The 18,808-nt window shown below is 38.0% G+C and overlaps 1 protein-coding gene across 1 annotated transcript in view; it reads left to right on the forward strand.

Annotated features, from left to right (window-relative positions):
• Gars1 (glycyl-tRNA synthetase 1) overlaps positions 1–17,981 on the forward strand; it is a 40,982-nt gene extending 23,001 nt beyond the window's left edge. Inside the window, exons 9-17 of the mRNA XM_027939627.3 lie at positions 2,724–2,886; positions 3,738–3,902; positions 6,013–6,120; positions 7,526–7,671; positions 10,340–10,425; positions 12,332–12,441; positions 15,115–15,208; positions 15,876–16,066; positions 17,688–17,981. Of these exons, the coding sequence (XP_027795428.2) occupies positions 2,724–2,886; positions 3,738–3,902; positions 6,013–6,120; positions 7,526–7,671; positions 10,340–10,425; positions 12,332–12,441; positions 15,115–15,208; positions 15,876–16,066; positions 17,688–17,813 (1,189 nt within the window). The 3' untranslated portion in view covers positions 17,814–17,981. The remainder of the gene's footprint in view (positions 1–2,723; positions 2,887–3,737; positions 3,903–6,012; positions 6,121–7,525; positions 7,672–10,339; positions 10,426–12,331; positions 12,442–15,114; positions 15,209–15,875; positions 16,067–17,687) is intronic.
• The last annotated feature ends 827 nt before the right edge of the window (positions 17,982–18,808 follow it).

An 18,808-nucleotide genomic window follows, 5' to 3' on the forward strand; every position in this document is an offset into this window, starting at 1 on the left:
ATTATGAAAATGAAAAATGTGTGAGATTTGAGTCTGTTATTTCCCAAGGTCTGGGTTTTTTTTTTGTTTTTCTTTTTGTCTTTTGGTTTCTCCTGTTCCAATGGTACCCTGACACGTGCACTTCCCCAGTACTTATACTGACCTTGTCTAAATCTAGTGTTTGGGAGAAGAGTCTGGGGCCTATAGAGTGGGAAAACTAGCTCAGAATTGTGTGATCACAGGGGTTAGTGGGAAATGACTAGTGGCTCATTTCCACTTCAAAGTGTCCTGCCTGGTTTTGACTAGTTTGGTTATGCACATCATCAACATCCCCCGTGGGAGCACCAGGATTGGTTTGTTCAGTGTTAAGATTTCTTCTTGATCAGAGTTATCAGGTGATGAGTCTTTCTGTAGCGGTAATTACTTTTTTTTAAAATAATTATTAAAAAAAAAAAAATACTAACTCTTTCAGAAGTATCAGGTTGCTCATCTGAAGCTTTTTAAAATTTTTTGTGTTTGGTTAGTTCTGTCTTCCTGGCTTCTGTATACAGTCTCTAAACTCATGGATAAGAGACAGAGTTGGTCAAATAAATGTTGCCTCCCGTCTGTGAACTAAGGTTGCCTTTTTTTTCCCAAGATAAATAAGGTGATGTTTTTATATGTACACTGAACTGATTACCACAGATAGACTAATTAAAGTCTCTCTCAGGAGACTGGAATACTTCTCACAAGAATAGTTACCTTTATTTTTGTTGTTTTGGCAGTAAGAATACTCAAGATCTATTTTCTTAGCAAATTTTAAGCATTCAAATTAGAAATCCATTGGATTAGACAAAGGGAAACAAAGGGAAGGGAAGTGGGAGGGGAATAGGAAAGACAGAATTAGTTGGTCATAACTTTCCTAGCCCTATATTTGCATATACAATCAGGGTAACTCCACATCATGTGTAACCACAAGAGTGGTTTATTCTTTGTGTATGTGTATATATATATATATATATATATATATATATATATATATATATAGTATATTCTGCCAATATACACTCTACTGTTATGTATAACTAAAAAGAACAAATTTAAAAAAAATTTTAAGCCTTTATTCCCAAACTGAAATTCTAGATAGACGTCCTAAATATGCCATTTTCATAGCACCGTTTTTGCAGCACCTGTTTTGAGGATTCTGAGTAGGGCCTTTAATTTATCTGCCCCACATGAGGATGTGCAGTTCCTGTCAGCCCAGGTACAAACTGTGCAGACAAACACCACATTTGTCCCTCACATTGCTTTGTGCACAGATGTTTGATAGTTGTTCAAAGATGATTAAGACATAGGTGCTACAGGACTAAATAAGGGGTACCATTAAAAAATAAAATTCAAAAAATAAAGCTCTTTTGCAGTGCGTTTCGTGTGTTTTTAGGACCCATTTAAGAATTTTATATTGCTTCTAAAACATCTGAAGTAGTCTTGAAAGTACACCAGTAAATGTGATTTGTTGTTTTTAAAAGAAGAGAGGTTTGATTTTGCCTCATACAATTACCTCCCAGCACCTCATCTCCCCCTGCAATAGCTATTAAATTGCCATTCAGAAAAATCTTTTTGAGAAGCCATTACTTTGTGCATATTTATTTCATCGTTATGCATTGAGCTTGATGTTGTCTTGTTCAATTTTTGTCTGCTGTCCTTTGCCATGAATAACACTTTATTTAAGAAGCTCTTACTCTAAAGAAACCATCTGCATAGTGCCGTTATCATGTGTAGAGCAGTTAAAAGAATAAAAGAAACCAAACAGCTATAAAAGCTAAAGAACCATTTCAGTCCACTTTTAATTTCCCATTCTTTGAAAAGTCAATATTGGTTGCTTCATTTAGAGTGTATTTATAAAGACTTACTGATGCTTTAAGAAAAAACATTTTATTTGGATGTCACTACTCGATATCTCACGTATGTCTGCATGTGTGTGTGTGTGTGTTGGGGGAGATATTAAGAATCAAACCCTGGACCTCTAAACTACTAGGCAAACACTCTACCACTGAGCTACATCCCTAAGTCTTTTTATCTTTTTTTTCAAGACAGGGTCTTTCTTTAGTACCCCAGGCTGGTCTCAATCTTGAGCTCCTGCCTCAGTCTCCAGAATAGCTAGGGTTATAGGCATATACCACCATGGCCAGTTGTAAATTTAAAATTTGTTATTAATCTGCCTTTTAAAAATTGTTTTCAGTTAAAACTAACCCCATCTTTTTGGATTTGGTTAGGTGGAAGAAATCATTATTTGAGAGAAGTTTATGGTTATTTAAAATAGTGAATTAAAAAGTTTAATTTTATTATTAATATTGCTTTTATTTTCAGTGTTAAGGATTAGATCCAGGACCTTGTGCATTCTGAGTACATGCTCTATCACTGAACTACACCCCTAGGCCAGTTTTTAATGCTTTTAAAAATAACCAGGCTGGGGATGTTGCTCAGTGGTAAAGCATTTGCCTAGCATCTGTGAGTCCCTGGGATTGATCCTTAGTTACTTCAAAACAAACAAGCAAACACAATTATGTAGACAAACCCAATCAAAACATTTTTTTGTTCCTTCCCTTAAGAAACCATTTTTTTTTTTTTTTTTTTAATTTTAGTAATAAGCTATTCCTAGAGTCGGGGCCTTTATCAGTATAGAATGCATTTGAAAATAGGGGCCTTGTTTAGTGTTTTTTAGTTAAGCATGCAGATTTTATCCCTTATATTTTTGTTTTCAGAGAATTCACAATGGCAGAAATTGAGCACTTTGTAGATCCCATTGAGAAAGACCATCCCAAGTTCCAGAATGTAGCAGATCTTTACCTTTGTTTGTATTCAGCAAAAGCCCAGGTCAGCGGACAGTCTGCTCGGAAAATGCGCCTAGGAGATGCTGTTGAACAGGTAAGATGCAGGAGTAATTCAGATATTGCCAGTACAGGGTTTGCAGGGCTTACCAAGTTCTTTTTGTACTGGCTGATAAAATATTTTATTTTAGCAGTCATATTTTTATACAGTCATTCATTTTATATTTTGTTTGTTTGCAGTGCTGGGGATCAAACCTAGGGTATTGTGCATGCTAGGCAAGTGCTCAGCCACTGAGCCTTGCTCCAGTCCCTACACAGTATTTGTTTTTATATAGAATTCTTATACAGTATTATCACAATGAGGGAAAAATCACCCGAATATCCCAGTTTCTGAATTGTGGGGCTAAACACACACAAAAAAAGTTTAGCAGAGTGATATTGGGAAATTGAGCTTTGTTTAAATTGTGCCTCACTGATCCACTTTTAACATTCTGTGTAACTGTGAGGGAGATAGATTTTGGTTCAGGAAAGCAAGGCTGCTGGATTCTAAGCTCTTCTGCATTACCCATATCAGTTGGTGATAAGGCCTTGGAGGTAGCAGAATTTCTCTAAATATTCTCCAGGAGATAAGAGGGGGTGAAAAAACAGTAGCTGCTTCCTGGACGACTTGCCTTCAGACCATTGAGCTTCCTGGCCTTGAAAACGTTAAAGTTGAGGCTGGATGATAACTTGCTACCCATTTTGCAGAGAGAATCTCTACAGTGGTGAGAGATGGGGCTAGATGATTTCTAAGATTCTTCCAGTATTAAAATCATAAGATTACATGTATTGAATGGGGTTTGCAGATTTCAATGGGTAGGAATACATTAAAATCCCTTTAAAATGCATTATTAATTTTGTGTATCTTTTTTCTTTCCTTCCTCCATGCTTACTTGCTTATTTATTTAGGGTGTAATTAACAACTCAGTATTAGGCTACTTCATTGGCCGCATCTACCTCTACCTCACGAAGGTTGGAGTATCTCCAGATAAACTTCGCTTCCGGCAGCACATGGAGAACGAAATGGCCCATTATGCCTGTGACTGTTGGGATGCGGAATCTAAAACGTCCTATGTAAGTAGAATGGAATGTTTTTTACTCTGGTTTCCACATTGTTAACTTAAAAAATCTGTTATCACAGTTGTGCTTTGTGGACTTAAAGTCATAATGGAACAAAGAAAAGAGATCTTTTCCTGAACAAAACAGCAAAAGTAGTCTTCTTATGAGGAGCGGGCTGTTCTGTGTCACAGGAGGAGCTGCTTGGAGACACAGATAGCTTCTTCAGACAGATAGAAAAGATTGATGGTGATGGGGCAGTGCTGGTGTGTGTGAGTTTGGTGCTGTCCAGTGTTATTGGTGACCTCTCTGAGTGAAGCTAAGATGGGGTGGCTTCCTGATGTCAGGAATCCCAACAACTGTTAGAAATGCTGGTAGGGTGATTAAAGAAAGTTATAGTACTCTTAGATTAGAGAGCTGTTTGGTAGTTTGAGGAGATATACTAGTAGATTCTCATCTCATTTAAGAACTGCCTTTTCTCTAAAAATTCCGACAAGATGTCTAGGTTACCTCTGCATTGTACCCTCCCATGCTTCAGTATGTGAACATTAGTACTAAACTTAGGAATGAAAGGCATTTGAATATAGAAGATTCTTTCTGTGTTATTGGCAGTGGTAATAAGCTGATATCCAAAACAAGGACCCTGAGAATCTTTTGTCACATCCCTTATTGGATGTTCTTGAGTTCTTCTCTAGAGAGAGGTGGCTTTAGCCTGGGATCATTGGGTTAACCCAGAGTCATGGGTTTTAATTTGTAAACTGGCTTTTTTTTTTTTTTTTAATGGATTCCTTTTTTTTTTTAATTAAAAGTAAAAATAGTCATGTTAAAGTATGATTTCTTTTTACAAGGAAAAAATAATTCTGAAGACTTATACATTGCACGCTTGTCCCCCAAAGGGCTTTGTGTCTCTTCTGTATATTTATAAATTTTTCTATGAAGGCAAACATTTTCTGTGAAGGATCAAGTAGTTAATATTTTTGGTTTGTGGGCCCTGTATGGTCTCTGTTGCATATCTTCTTGTTGTTTTGCAACCTTAGAAATGGTAAATGCCATAAGCTACCAGGCCTTGGTATGTCTGAGTTAGATTTTTTTTCCTCCTCCTTTTTTTTTTAAAAATATTTATTTTTTTTAGTTTTCGGCGGACACAACATCTTTGTATGTGGGGCTGAGGATCGAACCTGGGCCGCACACATGCCAGGCGAGCGCGCTACCGCTTGAGCTACATCCCCTCCTCCTCCTTTTTTTGCAGTACTGGGGATTGAACCCAGTGGTACTCTGCCTCTGTGCTACATCCCCAACCTTTTCTGTGTTGAGACAGGGTCTCAAGTTTTGCTAAGGCTGACCTCAAACTTGCAATCTTCCTGACTCAGCCTCCCAAGTAGCTGGAGTTTAGGCATGTGCCTGCACCTGACTTCTAGATTATAAACACATTTGCATTTATAAGTGCGTAATAATATGCATATCTCTTATAGTGGCTGTTATTGATGTTGTTTTAAATATATTCTTTTTCCTTTGTGGAATTAGGAAAGAATATAATCAGTTAGGTTTTTCTTATCTAATTTTTTTTAGCAAGCTTGCTTGACATATGCCAAAATTTTATGTAGTATCTCAGGAGTATAAGTATCATTAATTTCTTTAATTTTTTTTATTTTCTGGGATTTCTTTTTATTTTCAGATTAAACAACAACAAAAAAATTTTTCCTTTTGTACAAGAGAAGATCATTTTTGTGAGGCTAGTAGGTACTTTGTCCAGAGAGAATAGTGGGTTTTGCCCAACTCATTTTGATACTGATTACAAATTTGAACCAATTCTACATGTTTTGTCTATGCTTACATTTAATTTTGGTAATTAACTCCTAGAATGTATTAGTTTAGCCCATTGTTGAGATAGGGCAATGTAAATCTCTGGAAAATAAAGACTACTTTGTGTACAATATTAGTTATACTTTCTAGATTTGTTAGCTCTGTGAATTGTAAAACTATTCCCGTTTCAAAAATTTATAAAATCAAATTGGAAATTCTATGATTGAATATCCTACAATATTTGAAAAGGGCTTATACTGTGCATGCATTTGTGAACAAACTCAATGTAAGCAATAAATGTTTTTTATCAATTCTGTTGTCTTAGGGCTGGATTGAGATTGTTGGATGTGCTGATCGTTCCTGTTATGACCTCTCCTGTCATGCACGAGCCACCAAAGTCCCTCTAGTTGCTGAAAAACCTCTAAAAGAACCCATATCCTTTCTGGTCACTGCATACTCAGGCTTAAGTGCAAACATCTTGCCAATATATAAGTTCCAGTCTGTACTTCATTCTGTGGGTGAATGGAGAAGTTTTGGAGTTATGGTAGTATTATGGTTTGGATCTGGAGTGTCCCCCAAAGGCTCATGTGTTGAAGGCAGTGCAGTAATATCATATCCAAAGGTAAGGCTTTTAGGAAATGATTGGATTATGAGGACTCTGGCCTCATTAGTGGGTTAACCTATTTGATAGGATAATAATTTTAATGAACTCCTGGGAGGAGGTAGAAACTGTAGGCAGTGGGCATGGTTGGTGGAAGTACGTCATGCTTTTGGGGACTGTATTTTATCACTGGCCTCTTCTTTACTCTCAGAGCAATGGATCGAGTCCATGGACGATAGAATGAAACCTCTGAAACTGTGGACCACGATGAACTTCTCCTTTAAATTGTTTATGTCAGGTGATTTGGTCACAGCAATGAAAAGATGACTAACGTTTGTTTAAACCTGTTAGTTATATTGCCCTCATTGCTTCTTTCCTATTTTCTATACTTGTGGTCTGATACGGAAAGTCAGTATTTGACCTTTAGAAGAAGCACATTCAGAAAAATGCTCTGAACATCTTTCAGAGTGTTGACACATTTTCTGTTTTGTTTGAGGTTACATTTTCCAATACCTAAACCTGTGGACCCCTATGTAGAGTGCATCTGGTAAATAATTGTTCTGTGAAAAGATGATTGCCATTTTATGGTAAATAAAATAATTTAGCTTACATTGTTCGTGTATTAGCAAAATAGAAGTTTTCTTTCTTCCTTTGTGTCTTTCTTTTGTATTCAGGATTGAACTCAGTGGTGTTCTACTTCTGAGCTATGTCCCCAGCCCTTTTTGTTTTATTTTGACAGGGGGTCTTGCTAAGCTGCTGAGGCTAGTCTTGAACTTGTGATTTTCCTTCCTTAGCCTCCCAAATTGCTGGAATTACAGTCGTGTGCCACTGTACCTTGCTATAAGTTTTCTTATCAGAGGCTGAGGATGTGATCTGTGAACTGGTTTCTTAGGGTAGGCCAGTGACGGGAAATAGACCTTGTTGTATTTGGCATTTTAGAAATGAATTAATTGTTACCCAAAGTTTTTGTGTTATGGATTAAATTATATTGCCAATTAGGTATAATATTCCTTTTATCTCAGTATAATTGAAAAATTCTATATTGGTGGTGTTTACTTATTTTTAAGTGAAATTTGTTGAAGTGATTTTGGGGATAGTTGTTTCATTTTGCACTTAAAATCAGCCTACATAGGATCTATACTGGAGAACTGGTGATGTTTTAAGTTAATGACTGACTTCAAGATCATTTTCCATAGTACTGAGGCAGTGTTTTTTGTGATCCTTGACTACTCCATACAAAACAGTTAATGTTGTTCAGTTTGAACCCAATAAGGGAGCAGTTGGTAAAGCGTACAAAAAAGATGCAAAGCTGGTGATGGAGTACCTCGCCATCTGTGATGAATGTTACATTACAGAAATGGAGACACTACTGAATGAGAAAGGGTAAGATTTAAGATGTTCACTTTTCACTGGGCTCCAGTCATATGTCCTCTCTGCCTGGTTCTGAAAATTAGGGTGATATTAGTTTCACAAGAAATGTTTTGCAGGTAAGTGCTGCTTGTGGCTACATTTAAAGAACTGCCTTTGCTAGGATTTTGGCATTATGGCCTGGTAATGATTTGAAATAGATGGTAAAGATCTTTTTCTTTTCTAAAGATTTTCTTAGAGAAGGAGACTTGTCCAAAGTAGTTTCTAAGGAAGGAGTAGAAGTTATAGCTCCTGTCTCAAAAGTAACTGTTCTGTTTTTGGAGAGCTGGAGTTCTTTCTGTGAATTGTTTTAGGCATAAAAATAAAAACAGTAGTGAAGAGTCAGTAAAATCCAACACTAAACAGTGTAAAATTTCCAGTATCTGGCAAGTAATAAAGTTATACACCCAAGAAAGCAGGAAAATATGACTCAATGACGAGGAAAAGTCAGTTAAAACATACAGAAATAACACACATGCTATGATAAATATATAAGGATTTAAAAATAGTTATTGTAAGTACATTTCATGATATAAAGGACATAAAGGGAAACATGAATGTAGTAAATGAGAAGTGAAAATATATGTTAAAAAGAACCAAATGGAGCACCAACAGGTAATATCTCAAATGAAAATTGTGCTGGACAGAATTAACAGTAGATTAAACATCGTAGAAGAAAAATCATTGAACTTAAAGGCATAGCAACAGAAGCTATTCAGAATAAAGTGTAGAAAATAAGAGACTGAAAAAACATCCTGTGAGACAGTATTAGGCAGTTAATATGTGAAATTGAGAGTCACAGAGAGATGGAATATGTAGAAAAAAATATCAGATGAAGCCAGACATGGCCGTGCTTGCCTGTAATCTCAGCAACTGGGGAGGCTGAGGAAGAAGGATCACAAATTTGAGACCAGCTTTAGCAACTTAACAAGACCCTGTCTCAAAAATTAAAAGGGCTGAGGATGTGGTGCACTAGTTAAGCACCCCTGGGTTCAATCTCCAGTACCTTAAAAAAAAAATAGATGATATGGTAGCAGAAACATTTGTAGTCTCTCATAAATGCGCATTTTTTCAGAGTAACTTTAAACATCATTGTATTGTTTTTTGTATAGCCCTCCAGCTAAGAATGGTTTTTGCATTTTCAAAGGGTTTTCTTTAAAGACAAAAAAAAAAAAAAAAAAACCAAAACCAAATCAGATCAGATCAAAACCCTAACAAAAAAACCCCAAATTAGAAAACACAAGAGATCACAATTTGTGCACCCTTCTCATTTAGGCTAAGTGAAAGAATCCTTACACAAAAGATGGTATGTGAAACTCTAGGAAAGACAAATCCAGCTTAGAATGCTGGAATGCAGAAAAGTGAGTGGTTGGTGAGAAGTTGGGAGGACAGATGGGAGAGAGACCCAAGGGAACCTTTGGGGCCTTGGTGGAAGATGAGCATTTGCAAGTTGAAGATAAAATTATCCTTTTTAGTAGAAAGATGTTTAAACATTTCTGTTCTTCTAGAATTAACATCTGTTTATGCTCCATCATCATCAAACCTATCGATATAACACTACTTAGATATCATCCACAACAAGACAGTTTGCTTTTATTGATTCTCAATAATGACCATCTCCTTGCAAATCCTGCCCTTTTAGATAGCTGTTAGCTGTGTAGATAGCTGTTATCTGCATGTACACTGTACAGACACTGTACACACAGAATACCTGTAACAGTGTCTGCAGAGGAGCCTTTAGTGCATGCATTCACAAACTTTAGACAGAATACTAAAACCAGAAGAAATCCCTGAAACCCATGCAGATGAACATGAGATAATCATTGGTAGAAATTAGCAAAATGAAATTGAACCAAAAAAATAAAAGCATTTGTGTGCACTAACTACATAGCTTCAAGGCAACCGCATGAGGGCGCTCTTTCTCAGCACTGAACTGCTCGAAGGCCAGAGAAATCCAAATTGATCTTAGATGAGTGAGAAATACCTTACAAGCTGAAATACAGGTATTGCTTGAGGTGCTTTATAAAGATGAATTCTTGTACCCTGAAACTGAATGGGCATATCTCAGGACATGAACACATGGCAGCCAGTGATTTTTTGGGGGGAAATAATACTTTATATTGACACGTGAAACAATTGTTAAACTTCTTTTAAGCAGATCTTCATTAAGTGTCAGTCTATTTTGGAAATGGTGTGGCAGTTTTAAGACTATTTCTGCAAGACGACAAGCTGGTCTATTTCTGCAAGATGACAAGCTGGTTCATTTTTAACATTTGTTGAGAACAGTGGTCATTTACTAGCAGGCAGGCACATTTTTGACATATCTCTTATTTTTAAAATGATTTTTTTTAAAACGCTGTTATTTATTTAGCCTTGATCTCAAAACCAGAGGAATTTGTCATTAAGTCACTAGTGGAATTTTTAAAGCTAGTCCAATTTGTGAGCATTTCCTCAGAATCCAGTTTGATGTTATTGTTGAGATAATAATTAGGTATTCCTTATGAAATAATATGGATTTCTGGAGAGTTGACCAGGTTCTATCGTACTTAAAATGAGAACAGTTTAGCAGTCTGAAAAACTTTAAATTGAGGCACGAGGTTGCATATTTTAATTAATATATAGTGTGGTTTTTTGTTTTTTGCAGGGAATTCACTATTGAAACGGAAGGGAAAACATTTCAGTTAACAAAAGACATGGTCAGTGTGAAGAGATTCCAGAAAACACTACATGGTAAATTTATGAAAATAGTAAAGAGACAAATATTGCTCCTGAATTAAAAAAAAAAAAAAAAAGTCGTACGACATAATTTTATAGAAATTTTGAAGAGAAAAATTGTGGCATTAGCCACAGCCATAAATTTTGTGACTTTAAGACATTTTTTTTTTAACATAATTGTACTCCCATTTAAAAAATAATGTATAATACTGCCTTTATACTTCCTGTGGCTTGGGGTTCATTTGAAGAATATTTTTGATTAAGTTTCTTTTGTGGGAGTAGTGAGTTTGGGGACTTATTTTAAGGACAATTCCTCTTGTTTTTTAAGAAAAAGAGGGAACTCACATCTGTCACCCTGGGTCATCTTTGGCAAAACAACTTTTTAAAAGGTTGTTGAGGCTAGTGATCTCTCATGCTTTTTTAAAAGCTAAGAAGATTTTATTTGTATGTTTATTTTTTTAAAGAATAAATTCTATGAATTGGGCAGTATTTTGGAATACACATGAAGGATGATGGTGGTTTTTTGAGTGTTTGAAAAACTGCTACTCTGGAGAGAGCAGGCCTCTCTTTCCATGTGTTCATGCCTGCCTTCTTGCCAGGCCTGAGCAAGCAGGTGTGGGAAGAAGCAGGGGCTCCTCATGCTTTGGTGCTTTAGCCATCATCCTGGCAGTTGTTTCAGAGCTGTGGTTCCTTATTAGGCTGCCATGGAAGAGTGGGCAGAAGAATACTGTAATTATATTTCTAAAATATATTCTCAGTCTTTATCACAGACCAAAGAATATCCTAGCTGGGGCACAGTGGCCCATGCCTGTAATCTCAGTGCCTCAGGAGGCTGAGGCAGGAGGACTGTGGTCAAGTGCCCCTGTGTTCAATCCCCTGTAAACCTGCATCACCCCCCACCCCCCCGCAAAAAAAAAGAAAGAAAGAAAATCCTCTCTTTAGAACCCATGAGCTTTTGGTCCTACTTATTATGTCTAAAACATAAATTCCCCATTGTCATAGGTTAACTTTAAACCTTAATGGTACTTGGTGCTTTCTTTTCAAATAGTAGTAATTATTAATTCATCTCTTGGGTTTACCACAGGTGTGTCTGATCTGTGGGAAGTGCCCCGGGGCCCCATAGAATGTGTTCTTTCCATGGGATGCTTCTCCCTGGGCAGGCTCTCTTCCTTTCAGGGCCTCCCGGGGGAGAACTTGGAGATATAATGCCAGTAACTTGGCTCTGAATGAGTTCTCACTAAGATTACAAGCTTAAAAAGTGAAAGATAGGCCATGTTATACTGGTTGCATGTAATAATTGTTTTTATTAATTTTGTCAGTGATGGTGATGGGTTTTTAATTGTGTCAAAGTCTTAATGAAAACTCTTCATTTTTGATGCTTTCTGTAGAGGCAAGGCAGACAGTAGAGTCAGATGGTACTTGCTTTCATTTATAGCTTATTTATTGGGGAAGGAATGCTCCTGTCAAGTTTCATTTTTAATGCTATATGAACAAAGAATTAAATTTTGTGCAGATTTCCTTTACTTCAACTTTTTCCCCCAAAGTGACAATATTCCTACCAGGAAATAGCTTTTTTTTTTTTTTTTTGGTGGTACTAAGGATTGAACCCAAGGGCACTCTACCTCTGTATTACATCCCCAGCCCTTTTAATTTTTTTGAGACAGGGTCTTTATCTGTTGCCAAAGCTGGCCTCAAGCTTGTGATCCTCCTTCCTTAGCCTCCTGAGTAGTTGGGATTATAGGTGTATGCCACTATGCCTGTTGGAAAATGGCTTTTATGAATGTTCTGCTTTTTGCCATGATGTAGAGAGATCAAAATCCATCTAGAGTAGAGATATATGTAGTGCTAAAAATTGTTTAGCGAGGATCCAAAATGTATTATTTGGTATTTGAGAGAATGTCATTGAATTTTTCTTATACAGTGGAAGAAGTTGTTCCAAGTGTAATCGAACCCTCCTTTGGCCTGGGCAGGATCATGTATACTGTATTAGAACATACCTTCCATGTACGAGAGGGAGATGAGCAGAGAACGGTAAGCTGTCCTGTGTGGTGTGCTCTTCCTTTGGAGTGTCAGAAAATAAAACTTATTGAAATACATCAATAAGACAAGAATGATCCATTAGTTATTATTTACTGTCATATGCTAGTGATGTGTGCTCTCATCTTTGTTTAACTCTTTACAAAACAAAGTACTTTCATTCTGAGTTTTAGCATGTGGTTATTCCGGAAGCCATTGTTGTAGTTGCCTGGTGCTCCTAGTTCTAAGAACAAATATGGGTAACTGTATTGCATTGGTGGAGGGAATGGTATTTTCTGGATATACTCATTTTCAGGAAATTGGGAATGATGAGAAATCTCATAGAATTGGACAAAACCACCAAACTGTGTCTATATACTTGTAAAGCATTCAAGGGAACTCTTTTGTTACTGTCTAGGGGTGCTGGGTTCATTGTCTCTATTCAGCAAAGAATTTAAGAACAGGACACAGAGATAGCAAGCAAGAAGTAGATTTGTTGCAAAAGCAACAGATACAGAGATAGACTTCTCCCAAGAGAAGGAGCCCCAGAGCTGGGAATCCTGTGGGGGAAATTTTGGCCTGTTTTTTTAATGGTTTCTAGAATTTCCTCCTTTCCTTATCTCCTCCCTTGTCCACACACTCCTCACTACTATTGATTGGTACCCCCTTTTCCATGCATCTGTTTTTGTTTTACTATTGGATCCTCCGCTTAGGAATACTGGTGTGGAAGTGTCTGTCTGACTGGGTCCCCTGTTTGTGTCCATGAACAGGAAGTTGACCTCATCAGAACACCCTCTCCATGCTCCTTTGTTCTGCCCCTGCCCCTGACCTCCTCACTCACCATCTTTCCCTGACTGCCTGAGTCCTTCTGTATCTCCCTTACTTTCAAATTGCATCAAATTGTCTGGCATACTTTTGGACTAATTATGTAAATTCCTAGGTTCTATTCCATTGATTTCAATTTTTTTAGGCCTGAGACCCAGGGATCTGTGGGATTTTGTGTTGTTAAATAAGAATCACGTACAATTCCAGTGTGTGGGTCTGACAGGCCATAAGTCAGGCAATATCTGGGAGATAGCTTTCCTGGTGTTCAGAGTGGAGATAGATGTTTATGAGAAGTCTCATCAGCTCCCGCAAGTTTAGTTTTGGTTCTGATGCTTTTGAGTCATGGCTCCATGCCTTTCACTTTTATCTTCTCATTCTGCCTTACCTCATCTTTCTCACCTCTGCTCTGCTTGCAGAAATTATATTCCTTTAATTTCTAGGGGGAGGGTTTTAGGCAAACTACTCAGAAGTGGCTTAAAAGGAGAGAGTGTATATATTAAATAAACTGAAAGAAATAGTGTAATTTGCTTGACCATTGTAAAGCTGAGCACGAATGTAATGTTGAACCTCAACTCTGATTCATTCCAGGGCATTTAACCTTGAGGAATAAACTGGTGAGCTGTAGGTGCCAGTGTTTTTAAAAGGTCTGGCACACTATTGTAATATGTAGCTAATAAAGTTGCTCTTTTAATCTCTGCCCTAAAGTTGCATCTTCATTTCCTGACATGAAGGAATAGTTCCTCATTCATTGGGCAGATACTAAGAACCTGGGCCGGGCAGCAGCCATACAAGTGTAAGCCTTGGTTCTTTTTGAGGAATGATGATATGTGTAACTGAGGTATTCTTTTTAGATGTCAAGTTTGCTTCATGCTTTTCCTGATTATTTTTCTAATAAAAAGGGTTTTAAAATATCTTTTAGCTGTTCCTTTGAATCTAACAATATTTATATAACTGGAGCTTTAAAAGACATTTCATAAAGGCTAAATAGGCATAAATTAGTTGCAGTGTTTTATGAATTGCATAGAGTCCCATATTCTCATGAAGAGAAATTTGATTAGGCTATGGGAAGCCAAAAATGTTTCTAAATTATTAGCACCTAGTCTCATGATCCATTTGCCTATAAATTTGGTATTGAAACATTGCTAGTGAAGTTCAAGAAATTATTTCCTATAAAAGCAGGCCTTCTCTCTCAAATTAAATAGAATTATCATATCACAGGATGGAGGAGGAGAGAGAATTCTAGCATTCTGTGATGTGGGCAGCCTTGTTACTGGAGCACAAAGTTCACTTACAGTGGAATATTGGTCATTGCTTGGCATTAAAGTTTAGTTAAGCTTTAATGCCAAAGGGGCGCCAAATAGGAATCTGTGTCATTCTCATTTTGCTCTACTGAGGACTGCACCCACGGGTACTCCAGCACTGACTTGCATCCCTAGACTTTTTAAATTTTTTGAGACAGAGTCTTGCTTATTTGCCTTGACTGGGCTTGAACTTGGTGATCCTCCTACCTTAGCTTCCTGAATTGCTGGGATTACAGATGTGTGCCACTGCTCCAGGAGTTGTCAGTGCAGTGGTCTTGTGAATTAGAGAAAATGGTAGAGATCGGCTTTTAGGTAGAGAAACTAAGGTTCAGAAAGAATTTACCAAGATCACCCAAATTCAAAGCTACAGTGAATTTTTTTGATTCTGGTTCTCCTGTTGTTTCTCTTTATAACACTGTTTTTCATGCCATGTTTTCTGGCATTTCGATAGTGAAATTATGCTTGGACACCCACTGTGTGTAATGTCTTATGGTTTGGGACATTGACATTTAGATATTTATAAACTAATAAGTTTGGATTTATTTCTTTTTAAACCTTCCAGTTCTTCAGTTTCCCCGCTGTGGTTGCTCCATTCAAATGTTCCGTCCTTCCACTGAGCCAAAACCAGGAGTTCATGCCATTTGTCAAGGAATTATGTAAGCAAATCCAATTGGGTAATCTCCATGGGAACACCATCAAGTAGACTAGATTTTGGGAAATGTATCATTTATTTCAATAAAAGTATAGATTGAATAAGCATAAATCTAAGTGATTTAGCTTCTGCTCCTATTTCTAAAAGAATGTGCTTTTCAAGATGTTTTATTCCAGCATTGAGTGAGTCACAGTAGGACTCAAGAGTCAGATTTAGTGGCTTCTCATGAAGCCCTTCTGCTCTCTTCATCAGGCAGCCTGAGTGAAGAGTAGCAGCTCCAATGTATCTACAGCCACTGAGTCCATGGCACTGAACTGGACCCAGGTGTCATCTGATGCTGCCCATGTATTTCAGAGTAGGGAGGCAGAAGAATCCCTTGAACTCCTCAGGGCCATGCATATGAAGGTAGTGGAGTCAGGACCTGCCTTCTGGCCTGGTACCTTGATCAGCCCATACCCCACAGCTGTGTCAGACGTAGATGAGAGGAAACACTTGGACTCCAGCAAGGGGTTTATTCATCATCTTGGATTTTTCTTTCCTTCATAAGTGGAATTTGTTTCTCTCTTGTCTTGATTCTTTTTACAAGTTTCCTGAGCTTGTAAGAAGCATTCAGATGATGTCAGAATTTACTCTCTCATTTTTTTATAATTTATTTTATTTATTTTGGACAGCGGAAGCCCTGACTAGGAATGGTGTGTCTCATAAAGTTGATGATTCCTCTGGGTCAATTGGGAGGCGCTATGCCAGGACTGATGAGATTGGGGTGGCTTTTGGCATCACCATTGACTTCGATACAGTGAATAAAACGCCTCACACTGCAACGCTGAGGGACCGAGACTCCATGCGGCAGATAAGAGCAGAGGTAATTGGTCTTCTTTTTGGCAGTTTAGTCTTAGGAATGAACACTACTTCCTATTGGTGTGAGTTGGATTTCGATGTATTTATGCTCCCTTTCCTTTCTTTTTTTCTTTATAATTTTATTGATAGACTTGTATCAGACAATGCCCAGATCCCCAAATCTGTTTGGCTTAATTATGAAAGTATCCATTAGTACCTCTGTAATATTTTATAGCCATTTAGATTGCTCTGGGCTCATTCTCCATCTATTTGCTTTTATAGTTGTTTGTTTACTAGGTGAGAGAAGTGTGATCCCCAGAAGCTGTTGCCATAGTTTTATTGGCAGGCTTCTGGGGGCTTAGACATTTTTATCTTTATATTTCTATGTTAGTCCATCCGAAACAGAGAGTAATGTTTCAGAATTTTAGTTAATAGAAGGGAATCATGGACTGGGACAAGCACAGAAGGGGAATGAGCATGGTAAGGAAAAGGACAATCAGGCCCACGCCTGTAATCCCAGCGGCTCAGGAGGCTGAGGCAGGAGGATCGCGAGTTCAAAGCCAACTTCAGCAAAAGTGAGACTCTGTCTCTAAATAAAAAAAATACAGAATAGGGCTGGGGATGTGGCTTAATGGTCGAGTACCCCTGAGTTCAATCCCGGTTACCATCCCTCCACGCCCCTACCTCCTGCAAAAAAAAGGGGGAAAGTACAAAGTGGCCACTTTAATGGACAATTGCCTGGCTTAGAACAGGTTTTTAGTTATGTGCTCAGCTTGATAGAGAGTAATGAGGAAAATACAAAACTGCTTTTTTTCCAAAGGAGTTTATGATCTACTTCACATGTCATGGATTTCTAGCTTGTCTTTTTGCAAACAACCAGATTTGGCTACTCAGCACCTGCATTCCCATGTCTGTGGTTCTCAGAGAGTGGTCCCTGGACCAGCAACATCAGTATCACCTGGGAATGCAGTAGATCAGCAGAATCTCTACCCTCAACCTATTAAATCAGAAACAGGAAGTTGTAGAGGGAGAGGAGAAGGCAGGGGAGGTGTTAACAAGCCCTGTACGTGATTCTGATGGCACTCAAGCTTGAGGACCACTGCTGTGTGGCAGCCAGTGTTCACTTACGCCTGAGGAACAGCAGGCTCGCCTGACTCCCTTCAAACATGGTACTTGGTTGACTCTTCTTAATTAAGAGGTCAGATGTTAAGAGCTCCTGTTCTTAGAATTAAATTTAACACACATATTTCTTTCTTTTCTTTCTTTTTTTTTTTTTTTTTTGTGGTGCTAGGGACTGAACACACAGCCTCAGACATGCACATGAAGTCATTTCAATTGAACGTGGAGATTTAGAATAGCGAGAAAGGCCTTGTGGCAGAATCGAGTTATCTAGGGGAGTTCCTGGGCTTTGTGAGCCCGAGGAAGAGCATGAATCCAGACCTGGGAGAAGAGTGAGTGTGATTAAGTAAAGGACTCATGGGGATGACAGGAAACATCATGAAGGCCCAGCTTATAAAAGGACCTTGTCATATCCACGTTGTTTCAGCTCCATACTGTGCACTACCTCCTGATTTCAGGGTAGACCCTCCTTTTGAAAATCTAAGTAAGTTGGTTGCTACTTGGATTTCTTTTTCCTTTTCCCCCAGGTCTCTGAACTGCCCAGTGTTGTCCGCGATCTGGCCAATGGCAGCATCACGTGGGTTGATGTGGAGGCCAGGTATCCTCTTTTTGAAGGGCAAGAAACTGGCAAAAAAGAAACAATCGAGGAATGAGAAAAACCTTGGCAACTTTTGACAGCTTGTTCTAAATAAAAAAATAAAATAATTCTTATCACGTCCACTTTACCAAAACAGCAGCATTGTTATTACTCCCAGGAACTGTATTGTATCCTAGTGACTGCCTGATTTTACCCCCACAATTAAAGTTGAAGGAATTCTGAACAGTTTATAATTCATTGGTCTGTGTTTCCACTTTTTCAACAAAGCTACTTCTCCCATCAGACATGCTTATGGCTTAATATTAGACATGATTAATTTGCTTTAAAAATCAACAGCATAATTTATTGGGATATAATTTACATACATAGATTTAGCCTGTACTAAGTGTAATTCACTGCTGTTTAATAGATTTACAGAGCTGTGCAACTGCCACCTCAATCCAATTTTAGAACATTGCCACCACTCCAAAAACTCACATGCCCATTTACTATCATTTCCCATTCTAGCCGAAGCTCTGAGGAACCACTAATCTACTTTTTGTGTTTATAGATTGGCCTTTTCTATTTTTTCTTTTTCCGACAAAGTGATGCATGGTGCTAGAGACAAGAGTGACTTCTGGAAAAGGCTGAAGTGGGGCTAGACAGCAGGAGCTGTGGGTGGGAGGCCTCAGCGTGCCGGTGTTGGCGTTGGGGCCCTATGTGTGGGTCACGGGAAGTGGTGAGTTGACAGAAACACCCCCTATTTTGAGGTGTGCTTCATTCTTGGCTTCACTGTAGTCCTGGGAACCGTTGGGTTCCTGATGCTAGAGAAGCACCATCTGTCTTGTCCAACTTAGCACTTCTCAACCATCATTGCATCTTGATTCTGGAAGTTTTTTACTTAGTCTTTAAGGTATTTTACTATTATTGTATTTTTGTACAGAACATTCAGAAGGTATGTTTATTTTTAAGGAAAAAAGTCAAGAGGTTGCAAATTTGAGCAGCTCTATATTTGCAGAGTTTGAACCTTATCTAGTAACTAGTATCCTAACTTCCTGCCACAGGTGCTGG

This window comes from Marmota flaviventris, chromosome 1 (genome assembly GCF_047511675.1).
Source record: "Marmota flaviventris isolate mMarFla1 chromosome 1, mMarFla1.hap1, whole genome shotgun sequence".
Lineage (NCBI taxonomy): Eukaryota > Metazoa > Chordata > Mammalia > Rodentia > Sciuridae > Marmota > Marmota flaviventris.